The sequence below is a fragment of the Poecilia reticulata genome, linkage group LG5 (assembly GCF_000633615.1).
Source record: "Poecilia reticulata strain Guanapo linkage group LG5, Guppy_female_1.0+MT, whole genome shotgun sequence".
Classification (NCBI taxonomy): Eukaryota; Metazoa; Chordata; class Actinopteri; order Cyprinodontiformes; family Poeciliidae; genus Poecilia; species Poecilia reticulata.
The window spans coordinates 8,074,044-8,094,533 of record NC_024335.1 but is presented as its reverse complement, the minus strand read 5'-3'; the positions used below and the strand labels follow the sequence as shown (position 1 = coordinate 8,094,533).

The 20,490-nt window shown below is 37.5% G+C and overlaps 1 protein-coding gene across 3 annotated transcripts in view; it reads left to right on the top strand.

Moving 5' to 3' along the window:
* Positions 1-20,490, top strand: part of kif5ab (kinesin family member 5A, b) — an 88,338-nt gene that overhangs the window by 46,607 nt on the left and 21,241 nt on the right. For all 3 annotated transcript variants that reach the window (XM_008408475.2, XM_008408474.2, XM_017304898.1), the window contains exons 10-17: positions 913-1,061; positions 2,630-2,778; positions 7,209-7,435; positions 8,690-8,758; positions 10,347-10,553; positions 16,122-16,268; positions 17,107-17,295; positions 17,865-17,982. In XM_008408475.2, the coding sequence (XP_008406697.1) occupies positions 913-1,061; positions 2,630-2,778; positions 7,209-7,435; positions 8,690-8,758; positions 10,347-10,553; positions 16,122-16,268; positions 17,107-17,295; positions 17,865-17,982 (1,255 nt within the window). The remainder of the gene's footprint in view (positions 1-912; positions 1,062-2,629; positions 2,779-7,208; positions 7,436-8,689; positions 8,759-10,346; positions 10,554-16,121; positions 16,269-17,106; positions 17,296-17,864; positions 17,983-20,490) is intronic.

Here is a 20,490-nt window from a genome sequence, read left to right as displayed (position 1 = left end):
TTTACAGGAATTAACTTGCTCATTTAACAGCAATTTTGCAATTTTATCAATGAGCTGAGAGTCTTTCATCCTTTTTCTGCAAGCTATGCTCAAAAGAAGTGTCGTCTGAATGCCTGTGGAATTGATTCTGAAGTTAATCATTTTATTTTGCTAACTTAGAATATAACATAATCTCTTATGTTATACTGTAAAACTCTGAACACTGCAGAACTGACCGGATGCTTGTCCAGCAGAACTGGAACCGAGAGACAATTACAATCTTTACATTTGATCAGAAAACATAATTTTGTTTCTATTCTATCCAGCTATTACCTCTTTGTCACACAAGGACCTTCTGGATGGCTGAGGTACAGAGAAACACTGTGTTAAATAAATAGAAAATGCTAAATGTTGATGCTAAGCGTAAAACTGCTGAAAGAGTTGTGACTCGTCTTTCTGGTGTGCTGCAGTGAAACGTTTGGTGGCCTCCTGTTCCTCTCATCCACCACTCTCTGCGCTACTACAGCTGCTAATATGATCCATTTGACCCACTCTGTGGTCCTTCCAAGCCTCCTTGTTATAATTAGAACACTCACTATTTTTTATTGTAAGGCTCAAGGCTTGGGGAAGTCCTCATAAACCATATGGAAAAAGGCTGACAGTCTGAAATGTTTTTTCAATCTGATAGAAATGTGAGTGTTCATTTTCTATTCACTGAGCAAGGACACAGTCTTTATGGCTGCATTCAGAGGGTTAAATTGTCGCAACTCTGAATAATACAGCTGCAAGAGAACAGTTTTTTTTATGTTTTTCTTCTCCCCCTATGTGAAAAACTCATATTTCAAAGAAAGGGCTCTTTTGCATTTTCTGTTTTGATGTCTTTTTCTCAATCTTGAATTCCTTTTCGTCTCTCCTGCTTTTGTCTCTTTGCAGAAATCCCATGTGCCGTACCGCGACAGCAAAATGACTCGCATCCTGCAGGACTCACTGGGCGGGAACTGCCGCACCACCATGTTTATCTGTTGCTCTCCATCCAGCTACAATGATGCAGAGACCAAATCCACGCTGATGTTTGGCCAACGGTAACATGGATCTCTGTGTTTGGTGGTCCTGAACTGCTGCACTCCTGTGCAAAGCAAAACACAACCCTGTGATGCTTCACAGTTCACTGAACTGGGTTATACCAACTTTTCTCTTGGCCTGCACACTGACTGTAGTTTCATCCTTTAATCCATTTTTCTTCATGCTAAAATACATGCATGCATCGCCACATTTAATTGAATCAATTTCCCCTCAGTAAGCTGCAAAAAAACACCACACTTTTTGTTGCCACTTTTGTATGATTCTGGCAGGATAATTTTCCACTTTTCTGGTTTGTTTATTAAAATTGTTTGGTTTCCTGACATGCAGCCTGCTTTTTTTAAGTGTAGTCCAACAATTTGTCGATAGTACTTTTGATATGTATTTGGGATTATCATTTTGTTGTAACACACACTGGGATCAAAATGTCACACATTTAGCTGCTGAATTAAGATTACGTTGAAGATTTCACAGATCCCATTCTTGTCCTGCCTGGTTGGTGGTCCACAAGATTCTGTGTTGTTTTGTCTTTATCTGCTCCACATTTGTGCAGAATGTAGTAAAATAATGTAAGAGTTGTATAAATGGCTGGAAGGCCTCCTGCTGTCACCGTAATCCATTGGTTTCAGCTGAGACTCCAAACTGGGCTGCTTCAACCTCTTAGTATGACAAAAAACATGTCTGTTCAAATTAAAAACTCACTTGAAATCCAAATCTATCCGGGGATTAATTGTATATTGTGTCTAAACACCCTGGGAACAGATTGAGTTGAATGTATCATTAAAAGCCCCGAATTAATACCACATTGATGAATGGGGGCAATCTAAGTGAAACTCTAAGCAATAACATTAGAATGACTTCAAGTTTTTAATTGGTCTTTCACAAAGGAACAAAAACAGAATAGAAGAGATGAATAACTAAATCATCTCTTGGCTTTTTCTTAAGTTTTTTCAAATGCCATCTAATTCTAAAGACTAATAAACTATGAGGAATTTGGGCATACAAATCAAATATTTCATAGGATTGTGCTTACTTTTAAACTTTTTTAGAACAATATGTTTGATTATCTTCATTTTACTTCTCACACACCCTTTTATCTAAGGTCTAATTGGAAAAAAAATGAGCAGAGAAGGATGTTTGTCTTACAAACAGTAGAAAGCACTTGTATAAGGACACACTGTTTTCTTACTGGGGTGTGAAATTAAGTAATAGCACATCCTTCCATTCACCATTTGTCTTTTATTTGTGCTAGCAGCAGAATAACTCAATCTTTTTAAGATTTTTATAATAGCATTGATTCATTGTAAATATTTCATGCAGTGCGAATCACCAGTCCTCTGTTGCTCCCTCACCCTATGCACACCAAACACTGTTTGCACATAGCCAATTTGCATACCAATTAATGAGATGCAAGCTAATTTTCACTGCGCAGGCAGACATTTTCTCTGTTCCCTCACACTTTGTTGTTCCTCTCTTTTTACTGTCCCTTGTCCCTTCAACCTCTTCGCTCCTCACTCCCTCCTTTCCTGTCTGTGATGCCCTTTCCTTCTCCACGCTCCCCTCTAATTAGAGCCAAGACCATTAGGAATACCGTCACAGTGAATCTGGAGCTCACAGCGGAGCAGTGGAAGAAGAAGTACGAGAAGGAAAAAGAGAAGAACAGATCGATGAAGGAAACTATACAAAGACTTGAAGCTGAGCTGAACTGCTGGAGGAATGGTAATGCTTCCACTGATCATGATTTGTACATACTTGTACAAAGAAAATGTGAAAATGGCTGCTTGTGCGTTTGTGTCTCATGTAAAAATTGTAAAATGTTGCAAATGACAGCTACTTCATGGAATAGTTTTGGCCCTTCAGTTTGACTGAGATTGAAATTTAGCTTAAATATACCCAAACACAAAACTTCATATATTGAACAAAATCTCCTTACAGATGGAAATATTTTCTGACAGGATCATTAGAAAATATGCACTAATCTTCCTGATATCTTGACTGATTTTTTAAAGAATTTCCTTCAGCGCCTTAAAATAAAACCACAGATTTGCCTCCAGTTAACTTAAAATCCCATTAAGTCATGGCATCATTTGTGCTTTCACAACTTGTTAAAGGCAGAATAATTTTAATGTGCGTAGCTTCCGATTTTAAACATGGTTAAAAAAAAAATCCCCCTCATTACGCTGGCATTTAGAAACTAAAAATAATTGTGGTGATCCTGACTGACCTAACACAGAATAATTGAGTTAGAAACTGAGGAGAAAAACAGACTATATAGACATTTGGTTTCTGCTGTAGATTATTAAAATGTATAACTTATTAAATAGGATATAATAAAAAAAAAATATTACCGCTGCATTGCTTTCTCTTCATTGATTGTTGTTCTGAACTCTTATTTGGGCTCACCGATTCTTCATAAATAAGAGCGATTGGGGTCCTTGATCAAATAAAAATAACTCTAAGCAACCTTCTGGTGGTGGATGTTAGCTTCTAAGCAGCAAACTGGGATAAATTAATAGAAAATCGCCATAAAAAAAATACATGGCGTCTCTGCAAAGTCCAAGCAAGAGGCTGCAAAAGTACAAAATGACAAAGGGCTAAAACAACCCCTGATAAAGTATTTTTGAAAGGGATCAAATAGTTTCTTTTTCCAAGGCTTTAAAGTTTAACTTCCCAAAAAAGGAACTAAGCTTTAGCACTTAAGCTCAAGTGGATGGATTAAAGTCCGCTTGAGGTTTTAATCAATCCATTTTCAAATATTCTATTGTGGTATGATATAATAATACATGTTTTTTATGTCTTAGAAACCATTTCAATGATGGAAGATAAGATTTACTATGTTATCAGTTAGTTTTACTCTTTTTCTTTTTTCTCCTACATTGTCTCATTCTCGAGGCAGTCGTTTTTAAAACCTGCTCTATTTTTCTGACGAACCTTCAATCAGTCTTCCATTTAAAAAAATACGACTTGATGAAAACCTGGTGGAAGTGCTGAAAAAAGCCCTGCAGAGAAGAATGACTACAGAACATGTCCCTGTTTCTGTCTCTTTTTATGCATGGATGGCTTTTCACTTACAGCAATTAATTTTTCACCAACCCACAGGCATCGCTTTTCCCTCCACGTAAGGGGAGATTTAACCTTATTTGATCTAATCCGAATACCTGTCAGTGGAGATATAGGAGGAAAACGGACCAACAGATTTGTTGGACTCATGCCCAAAACACATAAACGCTTCTTTTTGGCTATCTCTGTTAGTTTTTTTTTTCTTTTTTCAAACTTGCACACTTTGTGTAATTGGATTTCTCATAGCATTGTACTCAGATAAATTATTGCAGCAGAATTTGCGTTATGAATCTCTATGTTTTAATCATATCCTGACCATCCTGGCCACAGAAAAGTCATAACGTAGAGTGGTTTTCTCACATGTCAACACACACAAACACCAGCATTTTCTTTTCTTCGCACCCCCTCACACAGCGATGTGCATCTACTCCTATCTGTTGGACTTTTCAAATGTCAGTGCACTCAGTGGTGGTGATCAGTTGACATTCAAGCCATGAATCTAATTTCTGCCTTTTGTTTCTTGCGAAAAAAAATCTCCCCTAGCGTTTGACCCGCATTTTAATGAACCGTAACACATCTTTATTGAACATTCATGAGCAGAAATAATTTCTTTTATGGCGTCCTCCTGTAGCTCCTCACTTAACTGTTCCTCAGACTCTCTTTCTCTGGATAGTACTTACAATTCACAGAATTTTATAGACCATTTTGACAGAATCTTCGCCCCAATTTCCCTCCCACAGGTCTTTTCACTGCTTCCCACTTCTGACTTGGGACTCTCGTAGGTGGATGCTGTTGACCTCCATCCTGCACTACATTACCGAGCTCTTTAATCAAGACTGGCCCAAAGGAAATAACTGTCTCAAACAGGAATATTTACTCAGTTTGCATTTCTGAAAGCAGAGTCTCTGCCAGAGTGGAGTGTCAAATCCAAGCCTTTCAGGTTTTAATCATCCAGTACAAAGAAAACACTTCAATCCCAGTTGAAGTGTTTCCAGCAGAACTCCACAATACAAGTCAATATGCTGTAATTTTTGGATTATAAACCACATCTTTTTTTTAACACGCTTTAAAACAGTAGTGGTGTGAAACAAATCATTTTTGAAAATAAAATAAAAATAAAATCTCCTCAGCCGTCTCCCAGTGTTCCCAGTGCAAAGTTCATCAATACATGTATCTGCAGTCTGAAGCACTTTGTGTGATCAGGTTCTATATATGTGACTGCAAGGGTACTACAAACATTTTTTTTTTTCATTAATCATATCATCAATAACAAGTTTTCACAAAGACAACTGCATATGCTTACAAATATGCGCCCTCTCTTTCGGGGGAAAACCTTCTTGATTTTTTGCGCATAACTGCTACAGTTAACTCTAAATGTCGGTTTATAGAGCCATTACTCGTGAGTAGAGCACAGTTTAACGATGCCCGAGAGAGCCGAGTTCAGCTCAGATTTGTTATATACATAAAAACAGCTTTTAAGGTCACAGTTCTCATAAAAGTAGACCAATATTATGAATATGCTCATTGTTGTCTCAGCACACTGCCTGTCCCCCAAATTCTGAAGGATTTTGCTGACGAGCCTGCTCATTTAAATGAATGTATGCAGGTATTTAACTGCTGGACCAGGACACCAGTCCTTGAGAAATGTTTCACTTCCCTCAGTAGAGGAACGAAAGAACAAGACAAAGGCTGAAGAATTACAACTTAGCAAGGGATACCTGCAATTACAACTTAATAAAATGCAAAATGTACTGACTGGATTAATAAAATTGACATATATGAAGACAACAGAATCAAGAGTTGTTCCTATAGATTTTTATAGAAGTTCCCCAAAAGTGAAAACGTACAGCAACTAACAAGAACAGGGCTCAGTCTGGTCTGGCCAGCTCTAACAACAATCAATAAAACGAACGTTTTTGGCTCAATAGTAAAAGTGGAAAACGTGCCCTCCTCTTTCTTCACTTAGATCTGAAGCTCTATAACTGCTTGCAGATTCGTTTTACATTTAGCAAGTTTCAGCTTTCTGTACATTTCCTTTTCACTGCAGACAAGATAAAGTGCATGTGAAACGTGATTAAAAACAAACAATGTTTCCCCGCAGCCTTTACCCATTTGATCCGACTGACCTGAGTAAATATATAATGAGTTCCTTATGTTTATGTTAAGCATGAACATATTAAAACAAGGAGACTGTTGAACTATGTGTTAAGGAATGTAACATCAAAGTATATTTAAATAGACCTTCACTTCAACTATAGTAAATCCTCAGAGACAGCAGCTGATGTGACTAACATTTAAACTGTGACTCACAGAAAGCAGCTCTAGACTTAAAATAAATAAATAAATAAATAAAATATGTAGATATAAAATAACCCTGCTGTCTTCATTTTCATTGTATAAGTAAGTCAAAGCTTCAAAAGATTTTGTTTTTGATGCTAGATTTTGAAGATAGATTTATATTTATATGAAATACGATAAAACAAAGAGAACCCTTTTGCATTTTTCATTGATGTTACAGTTCAACAATTTGCTTTGTTTTCTATCAGGGTGTATTTTGCTAAAATATGGTTAGAAAATGCACAATATGCCAATTTAAAGATGCATCTTGTATTTTAATTTATAAATAAACTATTTCAATACTTTCATTGAGCTCCCTGTTTTTCTGTTATTTCAAAAGACAAATCTTGAATCTTGAATATGATATTTAAGTTTGAATGTAAAGATAAACTTGTATTTCCTATTAGGTCCTCCTCTCCTCCTGAGATTGGTGACAGACTTAGATTAGCTTTTGCACCAAATCAGAGTTTATCGTGTACATCCTGACAGCTAACAATGTTGTGCAAAACACGCACATGACATTTTCTCTCATTAATATCACGACTGTGTCATCTGAGCTAATGCTGGGTGACAGTGTTGAGGAAGATGTCTCCCCTTGACACGGAACCATTTTAAATCTCACATTTGAATTGATTGGATTCAGAGGAAACACGGATAAGATGAACCTCATAATCCCATTTTATGCATTCACTGGTTGAGAGAAGGAGAAGGGCAGCTCAATGACAAAAAATGTTTTCCTTCTGTCTCTATAGGTGAGAATGATGTTGTGCTGGGGCAGCTGGGTGAAGGATCGGAGGATGCCCGCATTGTTCCTCTGGATTTTGACGAGCCAACTCTTGAATTATGCAGCCCATGCACCCCCTGCACTCCTTGCAGCCCCTGCTCCTTAGCGTCATCCATTGTGGTTCACATCTCAGAGGAAGAGCGGCATAAATATGAAGAAGAGATCCGCAAGCTGTACAAGCAGCTGGATGATAAGGTGATGACTGCAGCAAGAGGATTGTCTGGGAATGAATGCGGAGCTGATTACACACCGTGTGTGAGATGCAGTAATATGCATGCGGCTACTCAGAGTACGTTATGCATTATTTATAAGAACATTTAAGGAGTGATTTATTTACAGTAGTGGCTATTAGTGAAGGATATCACTGAGGCAAAATAGATGTCATTTATTTTGAAAAGCTTAGCCTTAAATTAACATATTTTTCTTACATTTCATTTTACAGTTTGTAGAGTCTAGTTTGAAGTTCAACACATGGTTTTTGCCAATGTTTTTGAGTTAATTTATATTTTTTTCTTCCCTTTTTCACTTTTCTGTATAAAGTACATGATGTTTAGATGTTTTTTTTTTATTTCCGATATACATCCCATACTGTGCTAAACTCTTGAATTTAGTTCCTCACTTTCACTTCTACAAAGTTTTCTTTCCAAGAAACTTGACTTCTTAAACAGCCTTGATCAAAACTTCATCAGGCTTTTTGAGTTAAGTCTTTTAAGTCTTTTTCCTTTTTCTTACTGCTTCTCTCCCTCTAATTTTCAGCTCAATGCATGACCATTTCACATATTCCTTTAGGAAGTCACCCAACTCTTTTTTTATGCTTTATTCTGGAATAAAAATGTCTCAAACTGAAAAGATTTGTCGTGTTTACACAAAACAGACATCCTAAATGTGCTCTTTGTGGTCTTAAGGATATTTATTTACTTTAATCAAATAAAAAAATATGCTTCTGAAAGTGACATTATTGATGCATCTCTCACTTTGTCTCAGGCCTTACTATTCAACCTTTAACGTCTTCTTCTTTTGCTCTTTTCTACCAACACTGTTCCATTTGTTACAATGGTTAGTAACTTTGATAAAGCAGATTATATTGCTGAGAAAATCAGCATCACCTTTGAAGATTGCAAGAAATTTTGGTTTCTTGGAAACAAGAACTAAAAGAAATTAGTAATGTCCAGTCCGGACGATCTCTGAATTTTGATACTAAGAAAAAACAACCAAACAGGCATGTGTTTATAATATTCCACTCTGTGTTAAAAGGCTTAATTTTATTTTATTTATCCATCACACATCTAGAAACACTTTGATTTTTGCATTACTTTTTAAAACCCAAAGTTGTAACTTAAATTTTGAGTGCAAGTTGTAAATGCCTGCTTGAGCTCACACACTGAACCCAGAAGATTCAGGTGTACAATCATAAAAACATACAAATTAACTGTTTCTATTCCACTGAAGGACGATGAGATCAATCACCAGAGCCAGATGGTGGAGAAGCTGAAGGAGCAGATGCTCGACCAGGAGGAGGTAAAAGATCTTGGTTTTTACATCCTTTTATCGGTTCGGTTTAAACAGCTCACTGTGGGCCGTCGTTTCTGCGAACGTGCCAACGTGAATCACAGTTCAAGCAGAAGTCAGCTGTGAGAGGGTTTACCATCCTGCCCTTGAGATGAATGAGCTGGAAAAACAACGCAGTTTTGCTGCCAAAAAGGAGATAGAGTAAATGAGACTGTGGTCGCTGATCAGTAAGTATATTTATGCTAACTGGAGTTTGAAACACAACCTTTTTAAACTCCAGTGCAAACACAGATGAAAGGCTGCAGCTCGCCATGAACTCCTTGGAGTTCATTTTTCTTCAGTTACTAAATGTTTTTGAGTTAGTTTCTTTTTCGACCAGTAAAATATTTTTTGCCAATAAGTAAAGAAGGAAATAACTTATGAGACATTTTCAGGGCTGGAACATTGACGAGTAAATTTTGATTAATTAGTTACATTGTAGCACAAATAATCGCAAAGAAAGATTATTATTAGTGTGAATCTCATAGCTTTTTTTGCACAAATTGCTGCATTAATGCATGGAGATGATCAGCCTTTAGGTCTCCTTAGATGTTAAATTCAGGTTGCTTTGATGGCAGCATTGTTGGATCTGGTGTCTCACCTTCCTGCAACCCAGAGATTCTTTTTAGGGTACAGGCCAGTTTTCTAGCTAATAAAAAACACAGAAAGCACAATCATTAAACTGGCATTGGTATTTTTCCCCTGAGGGCCAAGTCCTGCTGGAAAATAAAAAACAACTACTGAGTCTATGGACACATCAGTGGAGCAACACCAGCAAATAGCATGGCTCCCCAAATCATTACTTTGCTAACCTCATACTGTTGGCATTTTTAGGTTAGATAAGGACCTGCAGTTTGGTGAAGCAGAGTCTTTAATGAGTAGAAACAGAAACTTACAACTGTCAGTCCAGGAGCATCAAAACAAATCTGCAGATAAATAAAAGGCAATGGACCATCACAGGCTGAGACCCAGTAGGCTAACCAACATAGAACCAGGGCAACAAACAGAGAAACTGGGGAATCTAGCAAGGAAAGAATGAGAAAGATAGTTAATATATTGGGAGGATTCCACTAAAAAAACGTGGAATCCACTTTTTCTAGATTTGGACATTTATGTCCCATAACAGCCCTACTGTGAGCTGAGTTGCCATAATTGTAGCTACCAAATCAGAGACTTTGCAGCATAATGACCATTTGTCCAAACAAAGGCTTTGAGCTTGTGCAAATATACTGAAAACCCAGGAAGAGCAGCATCTACATTTTATGACGTGTCATTCAGGGAGATGACTCTCAGTGGGCCGCAGCAGAATAACAAAAGCTGGTGGCAAAATAAAATGGCCTCTCTCTTTGTGCAGTGATATTCTGAGGTGAATACTTTAAATAGGAATAATTTGCTTATCTGCAGTGCATTACAGTCTTGTAAAGACATTTATTTTCTCTAGAAGATAGGTTGTTTTGTTTTGTTAAAAAGTAGTCCTTTGCATTTTTACAGTTTTATTTCTACACATATTTTTCTTTTATGGAGCTCTTATATATAGTTAAACCTCCTTACCTTTCAGCTTTTAGCTTCATCCAGGGGAGACAGCGAGAAGGTGCAGTCAGAGCTCAGCAGGCTGCAAGCGGAAAATGAGTCTGCTAAGACTGAGGTGAAGGAGGTGCTTCAGGCTCTGGAGGAGCTGGCTGTAAACTTCGACCAGAAAAGCCTGGAGGTCGAGGAGAAAAGCATGCAGAACCAGGTGCTGGCTGAAGAACTTGGAAAGAAGATGGTGAGTCTGAGTTTCTCTAGTGGTGTTGTTACAAGTATTTCATCCTGCAAAGTCGAAAAGGGATGTTGCAGAAATAAATCTGTCACGAAGTCACTTTCTGAATATATATTGTAACATTTTTGAATGAAGTTAAACAGACATTGAGGAAATTAAATTTCAAAAGTAAACAAAGAGAAGAGAGAAATTATGTCACGGGGACAAACACTCCTAAGAGGTGACATTCATCCTGGATATCTGAAAACGCTGTCAAGTGCAACCAAGGAGGCCACTTACTGACTCTCCTGGACAGCCTGTCGGTCAGTACAGCTGTAGTCAACATGACATTTCTAACGGAGTTTCTTGCTTTTTTAAAGTAAAACAAAATTTGGATATTCACACAGAAAACTCTGTTTATAGAGACATTTCCTCACAGGCAGTAAAGGTCTGGTTTAAAAGTCTTAATCTGCTAAGGAAAATTCCCAACATAGTTAAATGATTTGAAACTACATGGATGCCAGCCATGGTAAGAGGTGGTAAAATTTTTAAACATTAAAATTATTATCATTAACTTGCTGCAAAGCTCAAGTGAGCTTGATTTTTAGGTCTTGAACTACTCTTCCTTTGGTATATTCTGGTGGTGAAGTGAATTTAAGGCTTTCTCAATTATAGCCAGTGTTTAAGGTACAAAACGGTAAAGCAGCAGATAAAACCACCACCACCATGTTTCAATGTACACAAAAAAGCTTTGGTAGCTCATCACTGCAGGAGCTGATGCATGTTTTACAAGTTGCTTTTAGTACATTTCTTTAACTCCAAAGAAAAAACATAACAAGCAAATCACTTCTCTGATTTAACTTGGCTTTCAGCAATATGTGGTTGGCATAGTGATGTAAATCTGTCATTCATTATAAACCATATAATTAAAATAACTGTGATGCCTATGTCCTAATCCTTGTTTTCTAACTTTCTTTTGGTTTTCAGTTTTATTTTTAAAGCGATTTTTTACAAGTCAGCATAGCTGATTTTTTTCCTGAAATAACTACATCAACACATGTATAAAATAGAATAAAACTTAAGACAAATGAAAGAAGACGTTCAAAAGTATTTTCTTAGCAGGGGTAATGTGACTTATTTAAGATGAAAGTGGATCATAGCATAGAAAGGCACCTCAAGCGAAAAACAAACATTAATGTCGATAGAGTGGCCCAGCAGAGGAAGCAAAGCCTTAATTCAGTTATTATGACCTACTTTGTGAACCGAGTGAACCCTTCGCCGCCGTATTAAAGCCTCTTCAATATTTCATACTGTTTTACAGTCTGCCATACGGCCATCACTTCTATCCCTGACTTTCTCAGAAACCAATCCAAGAACTGATGAAAGGAGCTGACAACATAACGACGCTGTGCGCAGTTCAGTTCAAACTCAGCTGGCACTGCAATTTGTCCCCAATCATTTCACTTAGCACAACTTCTCCTTTACACTGTGCTCTGTCGATACCTCTCAGCTGACAGGGAGCCGTCGCAGGAACGTCTGCCAGCAGTGTGATAGACGAATACATGGCATAAAAATTACTTTACTTCACAGTGACAAAGCTTTTCCTCAGCTTCATCCTGCATCTTCAGGACAACTTTTTACTTTTATGAATCCTCGGCTGAAATTTTGCTGCGTGGATATAAAAAGTGGCGAACATCTGTCATTTGACTGTCTCCTTGGTTTTCTTCAGCTAAAACTCCTCTTTTGTTCTGCATGTGGCCATCACTCAATGTCACTGCCTTTCATGCGCTCCTTCATGCACCTTCTTCCATCCATCTAACCACTTAAGCTCCTTTCTATCAGTTTCATTTACTCTGTCCATCACTTCAACAGGCTTCTCTTGACTATCTTTTCATAAATCTTTCTTTAGATAAGCTGAATAGTTTTATTACCCTTTCCATCTTCATTCTTTTTTATTTATTCATGAAGAAATAATCTGGGGTTAATGATTTACTGCCATGTGCTCATAAGTTGGAGTTTGCCAGGGGAGGCGACCTTTAAAGGATAACAACGTTGCGTTAATGGGGGAGATGAAGACTAAACAGCCGAGATTGTGGACTTTCACCATTTGCATTTTGATGGGCGTAACATTGGGCTGAGTAGATGGCATGCTGTTTTTAAAGGCCTATATAGATGCACCATACTTTGTTTAAGTCAAGCATGAGTGGTATTACCCCCCTCGACTATGTAGCGTGTATTTGTTAAATAAAGTCAGCTTATTTTTACTTACTCACACATTTGTGTCGTAAGCTGCTAACAGCAACAAACCCTTTGCAGTAATTAATTGCTATAGATAGAAACATATAAATATATCTGTTATGTGCGTTTCATACAACTGAAGAGAGAGGCTCCTCACCTCGCAGCTTATAAGCCGCCTAGTCGGCAGGCAGAAAAAGAGCAAGCCCAATGTGGTCGACAAAGCAACGCAAGGCATTAAAAATAATTGAATTTACTCAGAAAAAGATGGAAAAAAAGTGAATGTGAGTCGGTGTGTTTTTATAAACAGGAGGCACTCTTTCAGTTGTATTAAGCAGAAATGTGCCCTTGTTTTCACATGTGCTTATTCTTAGTTAAGCCTGGTTCACATATTATCATGCCAAGTTTTCACTTGATCTTTCCGTTTCAACAATCTTGTAAATGTCCCGATTGTTATGATGACTCTAAAGATAATCTTAGTAAATATTTCTGCTGTCTGCTGTGTTAAGAGTGACCTTGTGTACTCAGAAGGAGTCTGGGAACGTGCTAGTCTTAAATCGGGGATGTAGTTCAATATGTTGTGAGGTGTGTGAGGTGTTCTCTGAGGACAAAACACATCGCATGTTAAATGTGATGTGCAGAGAGTCAGAAAGTGAGGTGACAGAAACACAGAGAGGAATCAAAAACAAAGAAGACAAAACAACTGCAATGGTGCTAAAAATAGTGCACAACCTATCTCCATTGCATCTTACTTTTTGGCCTTGTTTGTGTACTCTGAACTCATGTTTGATCCCATGAGATTTTGCTATATTTCCTGTCCGACATTTGAATGTTCGAGTGTGTGTGTGTGTGTGTGTGTGCGTGCGTGTGTGCGTGCGTGTGTTTGTGTATGTGTATTTCAATGTGTGGCTCTGCACCACACACGGTTGGACCAAACCTGTTAAACCTATGATTATTTACCGTCATGTGTATGAAAATAAACTGAAAAATGTAAAATCCTGCTGTATGAACAAGGCATCAGGAACAATAATATATTTGAATAAATAATTAATATGTAATTCAATTCAGTAAATAAAATAGATTAATTGCAGTTTATTACCGCTAGTTTAGACAAATTCTGGTTTATAGTCAATGAAAACTTCAAAGTACATTTTTAAAAAAGTTGAAAATACTGTACATAGCATCAATAACAATTATTTATTTTGAAAAAAATTATACAAAATAGCCATGTGTTGGCCTCCACAATGACAGGGAGGAATGCCGAGACAGTTTTCTTGCAGACAGTCATTGAAGTGCCTCACAAGGTGGAAACCAGAAAAGGTCAATGCTGAACAAGGTGGCTTTTCACAGACTGCTGTATCCGGGCATTATTAAATGAAAGCTGGCTGGAGGGAACAAGCGCGGTAGAGAAAGGTCCACAAGTAACAAGGATAACAACAGCCTTAAGAGGATTGAGAAACAAAATCCATTCAAGAATTTGTGGGAAGATTAACAAGGGCTAGAGTCGGAGTTTCAAGAGCCGCCTCACACAGACTAATCCAGGACGCGTTGTCGACGCCGACGTAGAAGCAGGAAATTTTAGACCATCTCAAGTTTCCTTCGACTGACAAGCTTTATGGAAATTTATGGAGATTTCATTTACTAGAAGGACTTGGCACCTTCCCAGTCTGTCAAAAAGCACCACTACCTGAATTAATCATAATATTACTGTGTTTGATTAGTCTGCAAGCTGGCTTAAGCTAAACTGTGTCAAGAAGAAAGATGAGAGGAACCAGACTCAACAATACCGATGAGCTGAAGCCGTTATTAAAGCAACCAGGGCTTTATTGACACTGCAGCAGAGCCGCAGGCAGCAGGAAATCACAGGATGCAGAAATGTAAAAATAGCCCCAAATATTGACTGTGTATATACAGTATAGTACCCAACCAACATCTCTCTATCAAGTTTATTTATTTTCCTATATAATTCAGAATTTTTCTGGAAAAACTTACTGGTTCATTCTAATTACATTAGGTCATAATCATCATAATCAACACGTTTAGTCCAGTCTTTGTTCTCCCTGATTAAATGCCAGTAATAAAAATGCATCTTAGATAGAAAAAACAAAACAAAACAACAACAATAAAACTTGCAGAACATTTTATTTGAGCCAGTTCAGGTAACATCCTTCAGATTCGCTCCAGACGGTTTTCCAACCCATCATAGGGCAACACAACCACACACACAAATGCATGCTTATAAAATTATCTTACAAATAAATATCTGAAATGTGTGGCGTGAAATTGTATTAAACTACTATTTCCTGTTGAAAAAAAAAGGTTTAAAATTTTGTGTATATTTTTATGCATTACTTTGTGTTGAGTTGTTCTAAAAAGTCCCAGTGAAATACATGGAAGTTTGAAGTTATGTATCAAAATGAGGAAAAAGGTGAAAGCTGAATATGTTCTCTGCATACAAAATGTARGACCAAGTGTTCTCTAAATAGCTGGATATTGCATGAATACAAGCATGTTTTCACACTTTTATGAATCTTTTGAACTCACATAAATAATAAAACGTCAGGTTTGCTGACAAACATTGCTGGCAATATTTCATTTTTTCCCCTGTATTTTAGGAATGAAGCATCTGTGTAACACTACCTGGCAACTTTTGTTGTTTATGCTTGGCACATGGATATTTTTGCATCTGAACAGATGGAGAAAGAGAGAGAGCACTCCAGACTGATAAATGTTGGCATCAAGTGATAGCTAGGTGGTGTTTCACATATTCAAGTGTTTTTTTTCTCTAAGTCAGGGAGGTTCAGGAGTTGCTTGATGGAGGTGTTTGACCTCAGTCTATCAGGAGAGTGAAGAAGATTCACATACAGAATCAGATTGAAGAGATTTATTTTCTTTCTTTAAACTACCCAAGCAAGATCTTTCAAACATGCAAACCTTATAGTAAAGCAGATGAGCAGAAACCTTAATCACTAAATACTAGGCTGTAATAACGATCTAACAGTTCAAAAAGCAAACTAAATAAATCCTTATGACAACAACCTTGATCACATTAACCATATAACCATCTCACAGGTGCAGATCTAAAGTAACAGTGTGGAAGCAAGTGCAGGTTATACAAGAGCTTCTCTAAGGATGTAAATCCTTCTGCCTTCAAGTTAAATTAATGCAAATCTGCACTTCTTTAAGTTCTTTGAGAGCTGGAATAGAGATAAAATGTAAAAGACAGATACAAATTTAAAGACGTAAACTTTAAAGAGCTCCTCTCTGTTTATTTTTTTCTTGAATGAAATCCTTTTTCTCAAGCACATGTCCTCTGTTTGCACTCAGTGCCTCCACATCCCTCTGTGTCTCTTCCAACAGTCTCACCTCAGGGCTTTAGAGGCAGAGCTGTCCCGCATCCAAGAGGTGAGCAGCCACCAAAGAAAACGCATCGCCGAGGTTCTCAACGGCCTCATGAGGGACCTGCGCGAGTTCAGCACTATAGTTGGAAGTCGGGAAATCAAGCTGGTGAGAAACAAATAACAATCGTATTTATGGCTCAAATGACGGCTTTTTGCAAGATCTGTTGAATCTTTCTGCATTCCTAGTTTAGAATATCATGTTATTGGCATCTCAATACAAAAATTATATTCTTTACGTTTGTGAAATGGAAGAGTGGATCTGAATTTGCTGAAGTACATGCCTGTCCTGAATAGGTTTGTTTCCACGTGCTGAATAAAAAAGGTCACCTTTTCTGTCGTGAGTATTCACTAGATCCAAGATGCTGCTCAAATTGACCTTGCAGGAAAAACAGCAGAGGAAGTTTTAATATTTAAAAAGTTCCTCACTCATTTATATTTTTATTTGTAAAGCATTTTGAAAACGTATACATTTTCCTCTAGTTCATAAATATACTCTGTATTGTGCTGGTTTGTCACATAAAATTAGATTAATTAGATTTTAATTAATCGATGGTTATAACACGACAAAATGATGTTTGTTGAAGTACGACTCAGACATGTTAAAATTATTTACAAAGAGCAGTTTATGGACCTTTGCAGCAGAATTTGCAAACGGCGTAAACAGAATTGCAAACAGAATTTGCAGCAGACATTTAGATTGATGTGTACAGTTCTCTAATCCTATATAGTCCACTCCTAACCAGCTAAGTCACAGCATCTGCTAAATGATGCTCTTAATCAAATGTTTATGTGCAAAAGATGCCAGAAAAAGTCTTTCCTTTTCCCGCCTCTTCTTCCTATAATTTCCCAGCTGTCTTTAAATTGTCGCCACTCAATCTTGATAAAACATCAACTCTGCTAGTTTTTCAACAGCCTCTCCTGCTGTGTGCCTTATTTATCTCCAGCCTGTGGAGATCACTGGCGCGATCGAGGAGGAGTTCACGGTGGCTCGACTCTACATCAGCAAGATTAAGTCGGAGGTGAAGTCCATGGTGAAGCGCTGCCGACACCTGGAGAACCTCCAAACAGAATGCAACCAAAAGATGGAGGAGACGAGCAGAGAGCTGTCGTCATGCCACCTCCTCATCTCACAGGTGCAGATCTGAAGTAATGAATCGGCTATTGTTTGTTACCGAGGAGACAAAGAACATTCGGATGAGAAAAGAAGAGTGTCAGGGATAGAAATACTGGTGTTATTGTCGAAAAATGAGGAGAACAGATTTTAGAACCTCAAATAGCACATTACCGATGATCATCATCATTATCTTTCAAGCACACTCTTCTATCAGTTTAATTATCGTTTAGCATAGTGGGCCATTGTGGGGACTAAATTACTCTGATGAAAGGCAATTCATTGTGGAAATTTTTAGATGCTTTTTAGATCTCACACCCTTATTTGTGCATGCAGTCCTGATTCTAAAATGTGGCATATTTTACATTCTGTCTGTGACTGAGGCTGCCTTCAGGCATCAGGAGGTAAATTTTACTATCTTTAGTGTTTAAACTAAATTCCCTAATGACTGGGGCTCATACATATTTAATGTCAGTACATCCATTCAGCTTAGAAGAAGAATTCCTCATCTTTAGTGCAGGGTTCTCATGGGTAAAGGTTTGGGGTTTTCTATTCATCTTCAAACTTTGTGATTCACGTTGTGTCTTTCAGCATGAGGCAAAGATTCGCTCTGTGATGGATTGCATGCAGAATGTGGAGCTGAAGAAGCGACAGCTGGAGGACAGCTATGATTCTCTGACTGAGGAGATGGCCAACCTCAGAGCTCAAGGTACAGATGAGTATTACCTGAATCCCTGTGACATAAAATAAAAATATATCATAAACGTAAAACTTAAAATAAAGACAGAGCCTTCAGCTCTGTGAGGTTCAGAGAGTTGACCAACACAACCAGCATAAAATCCTGCTGGATTTTATTTCTGCCATGCTAACTTACTTGTGATTTTAAATGTTTTTTTTTAATTATAGAGTTTCTCATAAAAAAAATAAAAAAACAATTACTACACCAGTTAGTATAATTCTACAAGTTAACTCTCAGATTAAACACAACACAGACATAAAATTTGGTTTTGATTGTTTCCTGTCACTGATGCTGAAAGAGTAAAATGGTGGATTGTACTCGGATATCAGAATCAGCATGTTCCAAGTGAGAAAAAACTGCCCTTTGTGTAAAATCCTCTTAAAATGGCAGAAATTAAACGTTTCCTTGTGCTCATGATGGTTTCCAGCTTCTAATTTCTGAAAGTAGGTAGCCTGGTTGCTGATTACAACATTTGGCAAATTTTACTGTTTTTCTAACTCGTAGGTGTAAAACAGTAAATTTTGTGAGTCATTTTGAAATCCATTATCTGGCTTTCTTGACAAATGAAATGCAGCTTAAAGTCCAAAGATGGACCTAAAATCTTTGATAAACTGTTCCTTTCGTAACATCTTTAAAAACTCTTAAGTCAGTCAAAATAGTGAAATAAAGTAAATGTGACTTAAGTTTTTGTAATGCCTTTTTTTTTTAACTAATCAACTTTTAATAAGTAATTTGTGAATTTTGTTTGACAAAGTGACCACTCTGCTGTTAGAGAAACAAGAGAACATGCTGTTCAGCTAAAGCTGACCTATCAGGATATGTACAAAGAAACACCTACTCACCTAAACTAGGAGATCTCTGCTGTCAGAACAATAATCACAAAATGTATTTACAGAAACATCACTGCATCATTATCCCATATCTTGTTTTTCATCTGGACTATGTGGTGCAACAAGCCATAAGCCATCCCCTCATTATGCAATATCTCTAGTAAGATTGAATCACTTAAAAAAATTTTGAGAGGTCTTACATTTTTAAAGGACTACTTTAAAAATATCTCTGAAAAGATTTGATTTTAATCTGAAATGACATTTAGGATTATTTCCACTCGTCAAAAAAACGCTGTGGGGTGGCTGCCCAGACACTAATTTAATCTTCCATTAGAGGCAAACTGGAGGAGAAGGTTTATCAACTGTCTCACTGGTTTCTGCCAAGGCAGAAAGTAGCTGCCATGGCTGTGGATGTGGAGTGGCACCGGCATTGTCTGAAGCCATGGCTCTGCTTTATTAGTTTGGTTAATGACTAGCTCATATCCTCATTAATGATTCTGCCTCTAAACATGATGTGTTTCTTTATGAACAATGATGATTGGCTTAGCTGAACATGGCATTAGACCTTGGGCAATCCCCTGTTCATTCAGTATTTCTAATCTATCAGACTGTGAGCCATTTTTTAACACTGTTTACAGAGCAGAATAGTAGCTGAAGTAAACGAATACGGATCGTAGCAAATGTAAATTACTCTCAATGTAAAGCCAGCTATCTGAGACAGGACTACCTCAAACAGTTATAAACGAAATGTAGATGAGGAAACTGCAAATCTGCAGTTCTGAAACGCTTACACCAACTTGTTTTTGCACCAACAATTTTACTGTAAACCACTTTTATTCCTCATTCTGACGCATTGCATGAACTTAATCAAGTCATTCACCACATCTAAATGCCAAAAAGCACTAAGTTGCTGCCAGGTGACTAAGCTGATTGTTCTTTGTGTTAAAACACAATGGAACATGTTCACCTAATTTGGTGTATCTACGAACTCTGAACTGGTGGGTCTGACTTCTAGTAAAAAATAAAAGACAGCAATTTAGGAGAGAAATCAGGTGAAATACAACATGCAGCAAGACATATTACAAAGTCTGATCAAATAAAACATCTATTTATGATTAAGGTGAATACACCAATGTCGCAAGAAGCAACAAATCTTTCATCCTCTAGGAAGAAAACCTATCCTTGTTTGGTGTAAATATTAAACGATGTTGTTTGACATTCCATGTTTCTCCTGTGAAGGACGAAGGACTGCTCCAGTTTGCAGATCATGATAAATTGCAGACGGTTGCCAAAGTCAAACGTTAAGGTCAGCGTTCTGAAACAGTCAAAAGTAATCCCGTCTCAGCAAAATTAATGACCAGGAAACAACAAAACAATCTGTGTTTCGTGGCGACCAAGGTGAATTGTGGAGGAATCGACTTCCTGCTAAAAACTGTTGTTTGCTTCAGTGGAGCATTTTATTCTGTCATCGTTTTTTTAATGTTGTTGAGGACAAGAAAAATAAGGCTAAATAAACATTTCCCTTGTCCAGGACAAAAAGATTAATGTAACATTTGAAATTCATGCAGGGCGCAGCTAGCTGCTGCTGCTACTCCCAGCGCTCTGACACAATTCACAAATCAGGCCAGAGGCAATGTAAGTTGTTCTT